We start from the raw sequence: 16,673 nt of genomic DNA, 5'->3' as shown, positions 1-16,673 counted from the left end.
CTCCGATATAAGACTCTGATCGGGCAAGACATGTCACCACATCCCAGTGGCCAAAAATGATCTGGGTCAGCTTTCCTTCAGAGAATAAAGATGAGAAATGTTTTGTGCTGATACATTTTCTTTGGGAAATATGCAAAAATGAGTCATCTACAAACATGTTCACAGATCAACCATCAGCTTAATTCTCAATAAAATCATTATTGCTGTTTAGGACAAAGGATTGTGAAGCTTGTACAGATCAAAATATCCACAATAGAAATAATAATATGAAGATTTAAGGATTCCTACAATTTATTGTGAAACCATGTTAAGTGGTCCCAGCTGAATACTATCCAATGTTTAATGAGATACAGAGACAGCATGTTGTTCTCATAGCAGTTAATAATTCATTGCAAAGGTGTGTATCTATCAGTTTCTCTACACAGTGTGTCAGGAGACAGTTGCACCAATACTGTATCATTACTGTCATGGTACTCAGTCCTCCACACATCAGCGCTTCGGCTCTGTAGGAAACAGAGTTTACACTATAACCTACCTGTCTCAGAGGAGTACACTCGGAAGCTCTTGTCCCAGAAGCCACACACCAGGATGTAGCGGTTGTCAGCTGTCACCACAAAACAGTGTGTGGTGATTTGGATGCTTTGGTCCACTAGGTCTGTGATCTGGCGCTTGTTGCTGCCAGTATTGTTGGCTGAAAGGAAATAATGAAAGGAAACACAGTACAATACCTGAGGCATAGCTTCTTCTGCTAAAATAGATATAAAGCATGCCTTTTTTTTAGAATGAAGCAGTGTTTTTTTTCTTTAAGCTCACTCACCAACCAGAGAATCCATCTCTATAGGGAGGTGATGAGCCTGTTCCAGAGAATAGCCTGGTGCTCCTCGGAGACCTGTATTCGGGTAAGCATAAATGCATCTGTTTTTTTAACAATTTCATAATCATTCACCGTCACAAAGACATTGTTTCTCCTTTCATTGACAAGTTTATTCATATTTTCCCAAAGTACGAGTAGGTTCATGATTTACTAGGCTAGTCACATCCAAAATTAAACAATATTTTATCCATAAGAGCAAATATCTTAATACAATTTTCATTCTAATTTCATCCGAGCTAAAAAAAAATCCTAGTTATCACTATTATTTCAAAAAGTGAGACATTTCCTTTGTCTTGAACAGGATGGTCTGGGCGATGCAGCTGTGTTCATTAGGGACAACATCACGCTGCGTACTCTTTGGTCCTGGTGCTACATATTTTGCGCAGTAACAGATGGGAATGTGTGAGGAGAATGTGGTGCAGTTGTGGCCTAATTTCCTTGTAACCATTGCTTTGACCTGTTGACCCTGAGGTGGGCTCGTTCATAGGGAGGGGCTCAGTGGTAATGTTGTTCACACATGTCTGAAAAAGGAACATGTGGAAACACTCATAGTCAGCTTACCTGGAAGGTGCTAGGCCCTCTCATAGACAGCTTGCAACAGCTCAATTGAGCAGCAGGCAGGTTTTGTGTGTGACTGTGTGATGAAGTGATTTTACAGGACTGCTGTTGTGGTAGTTATCACATGTGGGTGTGCCACAATAGTTTTTGGGGGTTTTTTTTGTTCCAAGATCATATGTCTGTGTTTGAATTTCTATCACCTCCTATGTGACATTGTTTCCGCTCACCGACAGTGTTATTCCATCGATTGACGGCAAATAGTCGGCTGCAGGTGACGGTGACCACAGCTGGTATAGTCAGATGGGGCAGGGTGTTGGCAGCCACATGCGTTACAGGCGAATTGGATGGAAACTTTAACACCATGATGACATCCTGCTGCATCTGGTCCTTGAACATAAGAGGACTCTGTGGAAGGAAACACTGTTGAGTAGAAGAGAGAAAAGACAAAACTGGGGAAAGAAGATGGAGGTGTGGTGATGGTTGGAGAGGGTGAATTTGAAGAGCAAAAAAAAAGGAGGATACAAAAAAGATTTACAGTGTAAGAAGCGGAAAAAGGAATTTGTGTGAGAAACAAGAGGGTTTGGAAACAATGGAGAACTTAACGCAGCATCATTGATGGACAACTGGTGAAGACAATGGGAGGCAGGGAAAGCTGGAGATGGAGGGGTTAATTAAAATCTCATGATTGACAGGGAAACAGGCATCAAAATTTCTTGTTTCACAAGAAATAAAAATATCAAATAATTTGTATTAACATCTATGTATGGATTAGTTTCTTTTGAACAGTTGTATGTTCACAAATCTTAGTATTGCTTTTTTTTCTCCTGCAAGTGTTGCAAGAACAACATGTCTATCATTATCTACATATGCAGAGCCATATGAGGATATGGATAGCAATGGTGAGTATTAAAAGTTAAATACCATTTAATGTTTTTCTTTTTTTTTCAATTAACCACAAATTTCAATATTTTATCATTAGCCTTCATAATAAAAAGAACACAGAAATAAAATTTGTTTAAATCTTTTACACTTAAGAAACTAAAAGGTGGAGCCTGCCTATACTTTCAGCCTCTGACTTAATGTGTTGTAAAATTTTTAATCTTTAAGCCTTCCTAGATTTAGGTCTTTGCCATTCCAACACATAAATATGCTTTAAACTTAAAAAAAAAAACTGCAATGTAGCTGTGGTTATATGTTTAGAGTTTTCCTGATGGAGGGTGAACTTCTAGTTTTCTTTAGAATTGGTCTGTATTTAACACCATGTATCTTCCAATCAGCTACCCATCCCAGAAAGATGAAAGGATCCCAACAGAGAAATGCTGCAGCCCCTATTTTTCAAGATGGGTCAGTTTGTTCAGGATTTTACTTTTTCATTCTTCATCCATAGCATTTCTGTGTTTAGGCTAATTAAGTCCTTCAAATTCACAATGATGCTTTAGCTTGTATAGGTGTATGTATTCAATTTCAAATATTTGATCTACATTAGTTTAACTGGAAAAACCTTTTTATCACAGAGATTGTGTTTATTAGGCCAGTAGGGAGCACTGTTCTCTTTAAACCTCACTATGTTTGAATAGTACCAGCAGAAATACACCTCACACTTCTTCAACAAATGATAAAGGTTAGTTGAACAGAATGCCAATGATGACATAAGATAAAATAGAAATATTTAGGTTTTGTTAACAATGTAATAAAAATTAAATAATGCATAGTCCTGGCAAATGATCTTGGTCAAACGTATGCCTGTTTGTAAACACATTCAAACTAAAATCTAGGTCTGCACAGCCTCTCTGGAGCACACCAGCACAGATCCAGAGGTGCAGTGACTGTTCCAAGCATTCTCACCGTTCTCACCAGGTGCATGGCGGAGCTGCGTGGAGGATGTGGCTCGATAAGCAACTGAGATGGCGTCTGTCCAAAGCTCTGGATCTGCGCCTCCGTGGCCTGCGGGAGAAAGCAAGAGAGTGAGAGAGTGGCTGTCACAATCAATATGCATCAAAGTGATGGGTCAATGCGTTACTTGACAATGCAAGCAAATCCTAACTCAGCCATGCCTCTGAGGAAGGGGGGAGGTAAAGGGAAAGGGGTGCACTCCCAATCCGCCTCGGTGCTCCCCCTTCCCCCTCTGCCTGCAGAGTCATCCAAGTGTTAGTATGGAAGAGACAAGCCTTTTCCTATTAACATGCTTCAGTTAACCATTCCCCATTTCCAGGAGCAGGGGCCCCAACTGCAGCAACGTTAACCTGGAATGACATCTAGATAGAACTGCAGCAGGCCAACATGTTTTCAGATGTTATTGTACTTGAAACAAAGCACAAAAGCGTGTGTGTATACTCACCCAACAAAAAAAACATATACCACACAAAAATCGAATTTGTGCGTTAGTTAAAGGTACTACCTCAATTAAAGATGGTTTATGGGGTAGAAACTATGAGACTAACAGAGAGAAAAACATAATTCTAATCAAACAATGAGCAGCAAGAAAAGGAAAACTCCAGAAGAATCTGAACTTTTCTATTTTTAGGAAACAAAATCAGACAAAAGACCTTATCTGCTTACAACAATAAAAAACAAAACAAAGAAAAAAGGAAAGAATAGAAGGTGCTGAGCTTGACTGAAAGCATGACACTCTAAGGTGGAGGTGATTGATGTGAGTGAAGCCTTTCCACCATCAGAAGAGCTTGTAGATGTCCGTCAATGCCATTGTGCAAAATGAAACATACATTGCTCAGCCTTTCGTCTGCCCTCCTGACTGCCTGGCTGACTGGCTCTCATTTTCCTACGCCTGTACACACCACTCACTATCAAAAAGGACCCATTGGGTAGCAAATGCCACAGTAAGAGATGTGTTACCGGACAACTGGAGGTAATGCCGAATTAGGACAGGCCACCTGCAAGGCACACAGTCGCCCCAAACACCGCCTGGTCACTTCAGATCTTTCAAAGTTCCAAAAACGGCAATGCAAACACTGTTGAGTGCTGTCAGACAGGAGTGAAAGCTTCATATGAGCTGGTCTGCACATTTGGCAACCATTAAGAGCATGTTTTTTTACAACAAAGTCTGCCAAGTAACTAAGGCAACTGACATTGTGGTTATTTAAGGTTAGGTTCAAGGTCGAAGTGTCTGTTCACATAAAGAAATTTGATACACGGAGAATAAAGGCTAAGATGGATGTCATGTGGAAAACATCAAAATATTTCTTATGATCATTATATCATACCAAGAAAACTAGCCTCCTGAGTAGCAGTGTTGAACCATTTTAATTTTTAAAGCAATAATTTGTCAGTTTTCTTTATATTTGTATTCCTTTGTGAGTATTTACCTTGTTAAAGATTAAATCCTGAATAGGTTTTTCCAACAGCCGAACAGAATACACAAATTCTCTCAGCTCTGTGAAAACTGACAAATTAGAGATGGATTTCAGAAACATATCTGTATTTCACTTTGAGATGGAAAAACGGGCAAGTTAGAATTTCAAGTCATTCAAGGTTTTAATATTTGGCATAAAGCTAAATCCAATTGGATTATTTTTCCTACTAGTAATTGGCTTATTTTGGTAAACACACAGTATCTATCCTTCATAACAATATGTCCACCTGTTTGTGTGATGGTCTTTATTTTTATAACAATAGAAACAAAAAGTAAGAGGTGGCAGCTTAGATTCAAAAACCGGTGTGAGCGAATACTACATCTCAGTCAAGTCTGTTCTTAACTTTGATAAATATGTGTCAAACCCCCAATCCCAAATGTGTTTACCTACACAAACACATGGTGGACTGATGACTTTAGAGTTGTCCAATGGAAAGTCAGTGACCATGTCCACAAGGAAGAAATGCTATAAAAGAAACTGATAAACAAGCACTAGATGCTTGCAATGTTCACCAAACTTATCATTCCAGAATATACTTGATGTTTCACTAATTAGGGAACCAAAGTCCCGGACACTAGAGAAGAATCCAAATAATCATGTAATCTGGAGGTCTTCAACAGGGGGTGTAGTACCTCCGTGGAGGTACTGCATGGGAGTCGCGAAAATTATGGTTTATTAGCCTTTTTTTTATACTCCCTCCTGCAATTTTTTCCACTAATTGAAATGTCTTTAAATACACTTTGACATGAATACAACACACTGCAGTAAACAGATAAATGGAGGCATCAGTGCACACTGCGACACACAGGAGCTCTTTCAAGCTGGGCACCGTTTCATTCACAACACCTGTCCCATCAACCAGGAATCAGAATCAGAAATATTTTAATAATCCCAGGGCAAATTTGCTTTCGTTACATGACTCCATCTGTAATAGAGTGACTATAGCACCAGTTTCATATAACACAATTTCATACAAAATATATATAATTAGGGGGTCCTTGGCCTGGAAAACGCTGAAGACCCCTGATGTAGACCAATGTTATGTAAGACGTCTCCACTGTCAGAGCTGATCTGAGGAACCATGTTTTGTGATGCTGCTGGTCAACTGTGTTTTATCAAGTTCAAAGTCAGCACAACCATCCAACAGAGCTCAGTACTTCCCTCTTCTACGGTAATACTGATTTTATCTTCCATCGGGACTTGCATTGTAAAACACTTTTATCTAAACAAGTCATTTTTTTTTCGTAAAGTAAGTACGTTTTTTCTTGAATTGTGGAGGTAAGAGAGACACTTTACATATAAAATAAGAAAATATATTTCAAGTGCATAATACCTAATTATCTTATACTAAGCGTAAAAATGCTCATTCCTTTTGCAAATCATCACATTTACCTACTTAAATTAAGGGGAAATACAGTTAATTTAATTGCCCACACTGCCAAAAGAAACAAAACTTTGTTTAATGGCCACAGTATCACTGTTTTTAATTGGAGAGCAAATCTGCCCTGAACCCTACTTGGAAAATTGTTGTGAAGACTTAAATGAGAGAAACCAGATCCAACAATGTCACTTTTTAGACCCGAACTGATGAAACGTATGAACTTTTATAGTAACGCTTGAACTTATCAAGACAGACCTGAACATGTGGGATGATGCTTTAGCATTACTGACCCACTGCACAAGTGAAAGAACACAAAACAAACACTGCCTTGTGATGACTGCTGCGGAAATGTAAGATCACGCTGAGTCACAAGGCCTTGGATCACTGGTGGCAGCTACAAATGTACAAGAAGCTTTTTCACCTTTTTCCACATGTCAAAAATAACGCCTAAAATGATTTTCAATTATCGTTCAATTATTGTTTTTATATAACTAAATAAAAGAATAAGAATAATGCTAAAACCACATAAAGGTATAACAGCAGTGTAATTTTCCCATGTATTGTCTGTTCTTTACATGCCATCAGACATTAGTTTTAGACAATCTTGCAGGAAAACTAAACCCTAAAGTAAAACAAAGAATTACCCTAAGGTTTTTCTTCTGTGATTTTTAAGGAATGGACATGTGTCTGACATTAAGTGTGAGCAAATGTGTCTCAAACAATGTGTCCTCCAGTAAGTGGCTGTGTGTAATGCTGCTTTCATCACATCTAATGGAAATTAAAATCTTTATGATACAGCATGTGAAGGAGACAGTAATGCAAACCATTTGAACATTTGTACCGCATCAACATGAGAATATCAAGGTGAAATCAATTTAAGGGATGTTGACGAGCTCAAAGCCTGTCAGAAGCCTGCTCCAGCAGACGTTGGTGTCTTTGTTGATGCAAGGGTTTCAGGAGGGGCAGTGGCAGGAGGAGCAATAGAGTTCCACTGATGAATAATTTGTCTGTTTACTTGTGAGTGACACAGTGGGGTCTGAATCAAGGGGTTGCTGTCATGTTTTTCCATAAGAAAAGGGTGTCAGGAGAGGCATCACAGCGAAGGATTGCTGTTCCGGCAGCATGCCCAGAAGAGCTGTCACTGTTCCTCAACTACAGACCAGAGGCCTGGCAGCATGTCAGGAAGTGTCATCATTTTCATCTGACACGCACAAGGAAATTATATCTTTTGACCTCCAATTTCTTGACATTCCAAGTGCCTTAATTGTTGTGATTAATGCCAGGTCTGCAGTCTAACAATTCAGGCCTAGAATGAATCAGTACGAAGACTCAATCATCACATTTCAACAAATCCCAGAGAGACAGACTCTTGGCAAATTTCCATGCTCGTCATTGACTCATCCAGGCAGGTAAAACAGTACCTGAGTGGGAGTAGTAGAGGTAACTAGCAAGCTGTGACTGAAAGAAATAAAAAGTAAATATAAGGCATTACTCCTTCGATGTTTCTTATAATATACACATAAAAGACTGCCTAGATGTATCTAAAATAAATCAAATAAATATAATGCAAAGTAAAACCCCCCTTTGCAAATGCCAAACCAAAACTTAGATAATAGAAATCTTAAATAAAGAAATAATAAAATCATAGAAGACTTTCATAATAGGTTAAAATTACTGACGAAATATCAGGAATATGCAAAGGAAAAAATACCTATATTCTTGCTGCAAATGTATAAACATACTATACACACACATATATATATATATATATATATATATATATATATATATATATATATATATATATATATATATATATATAGCGAGAGAGAGAATTGAGGTCAGAAATAATCATTTGCTTTAACCAAACATACTATAAATACTGCATTGATTTCTGTTTAACGCTGACTTTAAATACCAATTTAAATACCAATACCATTTGGTAAATACTGGAAAGGAAACAATAAGAGTAGATCTGTAGACAAAATCTACTCTTCCTGCAGAGTTCAATCAAACAAGTTCACAAAATCTATATTAGAATTGGTGCTGAGTTTGATATTAGAATACACCCTAACCTACATTAAATATTAAAAATAAACCCTAACATTTAAGAATAAGAAAATATGTTTGAATATCTTAATCTTCATTATGTTTTTTTTTCTTTATAGAAAATGTATTTTTTATGTGTTGATATGACAGTCAACTACTTCTGACTGACAAGTATTATTTCAAATATTTGACTAATAGCAGTTTTTTCAGTGAATTTTGCCTAAAATAAGGGCACAACCAAATAAAAACTAACGTAATCAAACAATTACAACATTTAAAAAAAAATATACAATAAATGTTGCAAAACCAATTACAAAATATTTTTTCTTAATTACGTAGCCCTCATATAATACAATACCTTTTGTTAGAAGATTTGGCTTCTTTTTCCATCACAATTAATTGAAGATGTGACACTTTTAACTGTTTGAGCAGAGTTGTGGACCGTAAATATGCAACTTCCTCAAATGAGACTAGCTAAGAGCACTGTCACCTCTAAAAGTAACAATGTGACAGTGGAAGACAGCTGAAAATCTCCTTTGAAGGAAAATAAAAAAGGCATCATTGGAATTACTTCCTGAAATATTAAAAACCAAATCTTTCACAATACGGTTTGGTAATTAGATGAGCCAAATCTTCTGCAGGTGATTTGCATAGTGGTCACTTGATAAATAAAGGCGCCCCTGGAAGTGACAGTATATAAATGAGTTGTTTTGCAGACAGCAGATGGTGAATATCACAGGGAGAGGAGAGCTCACACTGGAAAATGCCACAATGCATGCCAGCTGCTGTAGTCTTTGGTCTCCTTTCCCTTTGCAATTATAGAAAGCAGAACAATCCACCTAAAAGAGTTAATTTGGCTTAAAATAGGAAGATTCTCTGTTGCATCTATTAACCAAACATCTGCTGGTGACCAAATAGATGATACAGAATTGTTTTGACCTAATTAAGAAAACAATAATCAGTTTCATAAACAAAATAACGGTGGACATAGCAATATGATGTTAACACAATCAAAAAGGTATATGGTATAACATTAAAGATTTAAAACTACAGATTTAATAAAACATCAGTTGAAGCAAACATGCTGAGTCATCAACCCTGCTAGATTCTCCTCTGGGTTAGTCTTTCAGAACAGATTAATTGACTGACAGGTGCATGATATGAATGCTCCAGGAAATGCAAGACACATCTTGACAAACAGATACAGGAAGTAGCATGCAAAGTGAGTAAGAAAGTAGGTGGCTTCATCACAGAATCCATACATATGCATGTGTTTGTGTCTCTGTGAGCTTTACCTCTCTGAGCAAAGGGTCAGCAATACTGTCCAGGCTGACGGAGCCCTCATAAGTCAGGTGGTGAAATACGTTGAGGGCACGCACTGCTTCTGGCCCTCGCTGTTTGTAGCCGAAAATAAGGTCAATCCACTGATGCAGCTGACATGACACAAACTCGCTTTCCAGGGCCTGTCAGAGGAGCACAGGGCAATGAGAGGTGAGAGGCACCCCAGGAAGACAAAGCACAAGAGCCAAAAGTCACCAGGCAAACAGAACCTAAATGCAAAACACTATACAACTAAACACAGCTTCCTAATATTATGGCACAAAGACATCCTTCCACAACATAACATCCTATTTTATTTGTACTTATTACATTGTAATTTTAAACAATGTAATTACAAATAATAAAGGATATTTAGACTAAGATAAATATGATGCTATAGACACTTTTAAGTATATTCTACAGTGCTTTACAATATTATTCACACAACATCTGTCACACCTGTAACAACATACTTTAATATGTTTTAGATTTTATGTCATTTACCAACACAAAAATATAAAAGTAGAACAAAATGTGGTTGTATTCAAAATTATTTAACATAACAAAATCTGAAATATTGTGGGTTACATTTTGCTCCTTTCAACTTCAATACCTACAGTATAAGCCATAGACATTAGTTAATGCAAGAAGCAACAAAATCTCACTGCAAAGAACAATAAATTTCTAAAGAAAAAAGGCTCTAATTGCGAGAAAACAAACTTTTTCTACCAAAACATGATCTTATTGTGAATAATTAACCCTTTCCTCCATCCTGAGCAAATTTCGGACAGTAGAGGAATGCTTATCCTCAGAAGGGGTGATAAGTTAGGCAGAGGCTGGAACATTTATGTTCACATTCTCTCCCTATTCAGTTCTAATGAATTTGAGCTAATCTGAAAAGAAAAATGAGCAAAAATGTCCGGCTCTGTGACCTGCAGGTGTAAAGGCTGCAGAATGTGGTTCTATTATATTATTACACTATGGTTCTATTGTTCTATATATCCACTACACTTTGTGTTCTTACAAAACTTTAAACATAAAAATCTATTTAAAACATTTTTTTCTACATAAAAAATGTTTTGGTATAGGAGAACAAAAAATTTGATAGTATATAAAAATTAATTTATTACATATACAGAGTAGACAAACATCTACATAAAAGTGAACAATTCCATTATGTTTTGCTCATACAAAAATACAAAGTTTTTGTGTAAATGGGGATGAAATAAGTCATCGTCTTAAGTGGGCCACTCAGTTCGATTCTCCAATCTAGGACAAAGCAAACTGGCAGCAAAAGGAGCGTGGAAAAAAAAAAAAAAAAAGACGGAAATCTTTTCTGTTTGAGTTAACATAAAAGAGGGACCTCGATCTTAACAGAGGGGAAGCAAACAGCAGATTATTAATATCCAAACTACTCTGACAAGGTTAGTTCTAAAGTATTAAAAACAAGCGGAGAAATCTGAGGTGTTAGCCGTATTCTCTCATTTACCTTAGTGATTTTAGTCCTTTATCTTTGCACCGCCTCAGTAAAGAGAACATTTATTGTGGACTTAAAAAGGCATTGCGGAGGAGTAAAATGACTGATTAGAATTTCAGCCAGAGGAGTGTTACCATCTTTCTTCCAACAAATGAGTTATTATTCTCTCTTATTGTTCACACCTTTCATTGTTATAAATAGTTCAGTTTGTAGGGTTGCTGCTCAGACAAAGCTATAGTGTCTTTTAGAATATGGAAAATACACAATAAACAGTTTAAATAATCTAAATTCCTTGAAACAAATTAACCTTTAAAGCATAAATAAATTGTCTCTGAGAAATAGACAGGTACATAATAAATCAAAGAATAGCCTTCAATTAGGAAATGGTTAAATTTTCAATTTTACTGGTCAGTGAGGATTGGGGAAAATGACCAGAGGGTAAAAAAACTCACAGAAATTAAGAATATTACTTGTGTATTTGACACCAATTTAACAGGCAAATAGTGAGATTTGTCCTTGTCTTAGTATACTGATCCAACAAAGGTCAGGCTCCCTTTCATTCTTATGTTTCCACTTAAATGTAATCTCTGCATAAAGACAAAGAACTTCCTTCAATAAGACGAAGATCAAATGCACTTTCAAAGCAGCCGCATACTAAAAAGTTAAGAATTACTCATTAGAGTGGAAGAGAAGGACAGAGGTTTTTGGTTGTGGGAGGATTGGCAAGAGATTATGTGTATAATTTAGGATAGCTCATTACAAATCTACAGTACCTATAGAAAACATGAAATGGGGGTTGGTGCATTATTCCACAATGCGCTACAACATAATTCCCATGCAGGCAGAGGTGAAGCTTTGCAAGAGAAATTTACACTCCTCCCCTCACGTCAAGAATAACAGCCATTACCAACAAAGCCTGCTCGAGCTCACAGAGGCAGAGTTTGCCACAGGGCATATCACGACAATTGAAAGTGGCACATGCAAAGATGGGAAGTGGGAGGGAGGGAGAAAGAAAGAAGGAAAGGGGGGCAGGTTAGGCGGGGGGTGGGGGATTGGAGGGGTCCAGAAAATTCACTGACAGAAAATGAAATAAAAGAGGAAGTAAGTGTGGGCTAGATGGGAAAAAGGAACAAAGGAAAGACAAAAAAAAAAAAAAAGAATCAGGCTATGATTTTTCTGGGAGCTTAAACATCACAGGAAGAAAAAAAAAAATCTGGAATTTGCCCAGTATCTCATCAACACTGACAAAATATCCGATGCAGCCATTTTCCCTGTTCCTGGTATGTCTGCATCACCTTAAGAAAACAGAAAACCTTTTTTTGTTTAGGTGACGCACACATGTCATTAACAATTTCTCATTTTTCCAACCCCCCCCCTGCTGGTGTATAAGCCAGACAGAGCACAAGCAGGCAGTGTGAGTTGAGCATGGGGAAAGGTCACCTGCATAAGACAAGCCAAGCTCTGCCACTCTTGCTGAAAAGGTCAAAAGTGTTCCCACAGTGTGCTTCTACCTCAGGTCCAAAAACACTGTGGCCCCCAACCTCAGAATATATTGTTTCTGCCCAGCTGTGTTACAGAAGTGCTTTTATAGAGCAAGTCAGTGATTATGCCTAAATAAGAAAACAGAAACATGTAAAAATATTTTATTGGGAAAATACGGTACATTTTTGTTCCATGCTCTATCTCTGGCAGAAAGTCATCCCATTTGTTTGGCTAGTTTAACATTAACAAGTTGTATCATATAAAAACTGCTGGAACAAACACTAAAAATCAAATTATTATTTCTAACATTGGTTTGTTTTGTTGAAATATTATGAGGTGGAAATGGAAGCATTATTTCTTATCTTAATCTTTTTGGCTCAATTTATCAAGTAGACTTTGTGTGCAATTTTGGGGGTAAAGCAGAAAGCAGATTTGCTGAGCTTCTGCAATAGCTCCTTGGAGATAAAAGGAAAACCTCTTTGTATCCGATGATAATAAATGACCCAGGAATGTTGTTTTGGTGTGGTATCTGTAATCAGTTGTGAATCCCATGTTGTGGGCTATGCATTTAAAGACATAAACCACCCCCCCGCCCCCCGTATCCAGAGTGAAGGAGCCCCACTCTGCAGAAAGCAACACAGAAAGCAACACTATGGGATAAAGTGACATTGCAGGGATAACGCTGAGTAATGTTTTTTCAACAGCTAATGATGCAGAGAAAAAATAAATTAATAAGGAGCGTTTTAAGGGAAAGAAATATCCATTTCAAAAACTTGTAAAACAATTCAAGACGTATTATACTGGTCAAATTTTCTGTTAGTAAAATGAGGCAAAGTTAACAAACAAAGCCTAAAAATCTTGGCATGCATTTCTATTCAGTCTCTCCCAGCCTTTCACATCAACACCCAAGATAAGTCAGATTAGATGGCTAAGACAAATGAACAGCAATCCTCCAATTCTATCACTTTCAGCTGGAATTAGACCCAGACATTTGCAGTCAATCTAACATATACATATGGTTTGATCAAATAGAATTTATTTTAGCTGTAGCGGTGTGTTTTAAGGCTGTTGGAAGAAAAAAAGCTTCTTGTCATCTGCAGTTTCTAAAATATGTTCTATCTATCTTCTAGATAACCCTGCATTTAGCTGTTTATCTATTTAGCCTTCCATCAAGTCTGAGCCCTTCCCTATTTTCTGTAAAGAAAAGCCCACCGCTGAAGATGAAGCTGCCCTCACCAATTTTCACCTTTATAGCTTGAAAGAATTGCTACAATAAATCATGCATACTTATAATATAACTGGAAAATAAGGAATACATCAACTTATACAAACAAACTCTATAACCATTGTTATAAGCTTCTTAAATCATATTTATGGATTAAACTGTAATCAATATTGAAGGTACATTAAATTTTTTACCTAGAGAATTAAATCAATACAAATGTACTAGTTATAACACTAATATATTTTAATAATCCATTAAAAAACAGGCAGGGCACAGTATAAAAAAATCCCAAATGTTAAACTAGCACTTCTTCAGGAGATTTTAAATGTTTAGGCTCTTATGAGCTTATAAGAGGCCATCTTTGGAATTTTCATCTGCAGGTTAAAATATTTTAATCAAGTCTTGTTAAAGGCTGTTTTTGGTCATGTCATATTAGGCCAGATATATTGCATAGACAGTTTTTGGGTTCTACAGTTTTAAACAAGCACATGCTCACAAAGCTTACCATCCTGTTTATCCGTACAAAGTCTTCAGGCTTCTTGGACCAGGCTGGTAAGTCCACATCACAGATCATGTTCCCATCTTCCCTCATTCCTAAATGGTAGCCGTTGCTGTTAACAAACATCTCTGGGAGATAGTAGAACTCAGGAATCAATTCCTAAAGAAAAAGAAATGTTTGTGTTATATTATCAAAGTCAGTAATAAAATCAAACTGATTTTCTGAAGGCAGGAAAATTAGTCTTAATATAATATAAAAATGGAAAAAGGAAAAAAGAAGAAACTTTGTCTCACTGAGAGGGGGTGAAACTTAAGGGGAAAGGTAACATAAACAAGCTGAACAGCAGGCCATGAGAGAGTGGCTGAGTGTTGCTAGTCCAGTTATTCCAGCCAGAGGTGTTAGATGTGTTAAATGAAACTGGAACAAAGTTGGGCTTTTCTCTCTAGTCTTTAGTTTCCTGAGATGGGGTCAGGACCCTGCTGTGGAGGGGAAGTGAGCTTGGTAAAAGAGCTCTTAATGTAAAGCCAAGTGTGATTTGTGCTGAAGAGGAGAGCAAATATTGACCTTAGCTTCTCAGACAACAATTTTCTCAACAAGATTGTCCCTTGTATTTAAACAAAAACTAATCAGAAATGTTTGAAATCTTCATGCAAAACGATTCATACCCATTACTCTACAGTCACAAACCTGAAATAATAAATAAAATATGATAATAAATATATTTATCAATTATTAAGTGTAATTAAAATGATATATTGTTCTTAAAACATTTTACAAAATCCATATAATCTGAGTTATATTCCATATTTGGTATAAAATTATTTGCTGTCAATACAGCAAGATGCCGTTTGGCTTATGTCTCCTAAAGCTTTCCAAATATGTAGATATATTTCTAAATCTTCTTTATGTACAATTGTTCAAGCTCAGTTGGGTAGGACAGCAACTAAAATCAGCTTGTTGTTCTTGATACAGATCCCCATTAGATGTAAATCTGGACATTCTTTCAAATATACTGTATTCATTTCGATCTAGACCATCAAAGTAAGGCTAAGCTTCCCAGTCCAAGCTGAAGATTTACCCCACCAAAGAATAAAGCTGTCACACCTATTTTAATATTGGGAATGTGTTTTATAGTGATATGCAGTATTAGCTTTCTGCCCCACAGGGCCTTGAATGCAGATACATAATAAATAAAACTTGGTTCTCTTCAACTGGAATATTTTTTCCATGTCCCTTCAATGTTTTGACAACTTGTAGCATTGTTTTTTGACTGCCTTTCAGCTGTGCTTTTGTACAGCTACTATTTCATAAATGTGAGATCTAAGAAATGCACAACATAAAATTGTACAGTCAACAGAGTCTTCCATCTAGGCCATGCATTACTGCACACCCTTTAGAGTTGCTATAGGCCTCTGGACTACATATTGGATTATTGCTATTTAGCTGGTCTATCAGTTAGGTGCATAGCCTTTTTTCTAGTAATGTAATTTTGCTAAATTCTTCCCCAATTAAATCAAACTGAACGATGTTCCTCAAATGCCCAGCTTATGATACTGTATCATAACTACATATTTCTTTAAACTCCTCTATAAATGTATCTTTGACTTGTCTGGGGGTTCCTTTTCCTCTTCTTCAAACAAATATGTAATGTTCTTCAGCAAACAAAAATCTTAAGAGGTCCACATAGAAGATTTATCTTAATATCAAATTACAGACAGTTCTACTCGATTAACCGATTAGCGGACATCTTAAGACATAGGTTAGAGAGATTTTAATTATTTTGTTAAAATATTAAAAGTGGCTAAAAAAAATGGCTGATGTCTTTATATGAACTTAGAATAAAAGGTAAAGAAAGACAAACATTTATCATTTTCTTTCAACTTTAGCAGTATATACTACAATGAGCAGGTCTATCACATAAAATATAATATAAACAAACACTTAGGTTTATAGTTGCTATATAGCAGAAAGGGCAACGAGTACTTTTGCAAACTATTATACATACTGTCTTTATTTCCAAATTAATGACCAAACATGTATTAATAATGTAGATGTGGCCACATTGTTAAAAAATTACCTAGTTTTTAAAACTGACTTTTTAAGCAATATTATCAAAAATACAAGACAGCATTTACTGCTGTCTCTATTTTTATTCTTTATCCTCTTGATCATAAAACAAAGGAGGCATAAAGGAGAAGAGCCTTTGCACAATTGGGTATAAGCACTCTTAAAAATGTAGATCCTTTATCCTGTCCACATTTGGAAAGGAAAAGGTAAAAAAAAAAAAAAATATCCTTCTTCCAGCCTGAAATGATCAAATTAAATTTAAGTCAGTATTTCAACTCCTATAATTCGCTTAATTTTATAGGAGCAGCATTTGTGAGATTCAAGGTGGTAAAGACTTTCATTCTGCCTATGGGAAACGTATTCCTCATCG

At 36.5% G+C, this 16,673-nt stretch overlaps 1 protein-coding gene across 1 annotated transcript in view; it reads right to left on the bottom strand.

Moving 5' to 3' along the window:
* LOC107092093 (neurobeachin-like) overlaps nt 1-16,673 on the bottom strand; it is a 238,477-nt gene that overhangs the window by 9,738 nt on the left and 212,066 nt on the right. The window contains exons 47-53 of the mRNA XM_015386380.1: nt 14,243-14,395; nt 9,529-9,696; nt 3,287-3,376; nt 1,660-1,837; nt 818-889; nt 536-691; nt 1-75 (exon numbers count right to left, since the gene is read on the bottom strand). Coding sequence (XP_015241866.1) covers nt 1-75; nt 536-691; nt 818-889; nt 1,660-1,837; nt 3,287-3,376; nt 9,529-9,696; nt 14,243-14,395 — 892 coding nt within the window. The remainder of the gene's footprint in view (nt 76-535; nt 692-817; nt 890-1,659; nt 1,838-3,286; nt 3,377-9,528; nt 9,697-14,242; nt 14,396-16,673) is intronic.

The sequence above is a fragment of the Cyprinodon variegatus genome, unplaced genomic scaffold, assembly GCF_000732505.1.
Source record: "Cyprinodon variegatus isolate N-32 unplaced genomic scaffold, C_variegatus-1.0 Scaffold367, whole genome shotgun sequence".
Lineage (NCBI taxonomy): Eukaryota > Metazoa > Chordata > Actinopteri > Cyprinodontiformes > Cyprinodontidae > Cyprinodon > Cyprinodon variegatus.
This window is presented reverse-complemented; position numbering and strand designations above follow the sequence as displayed.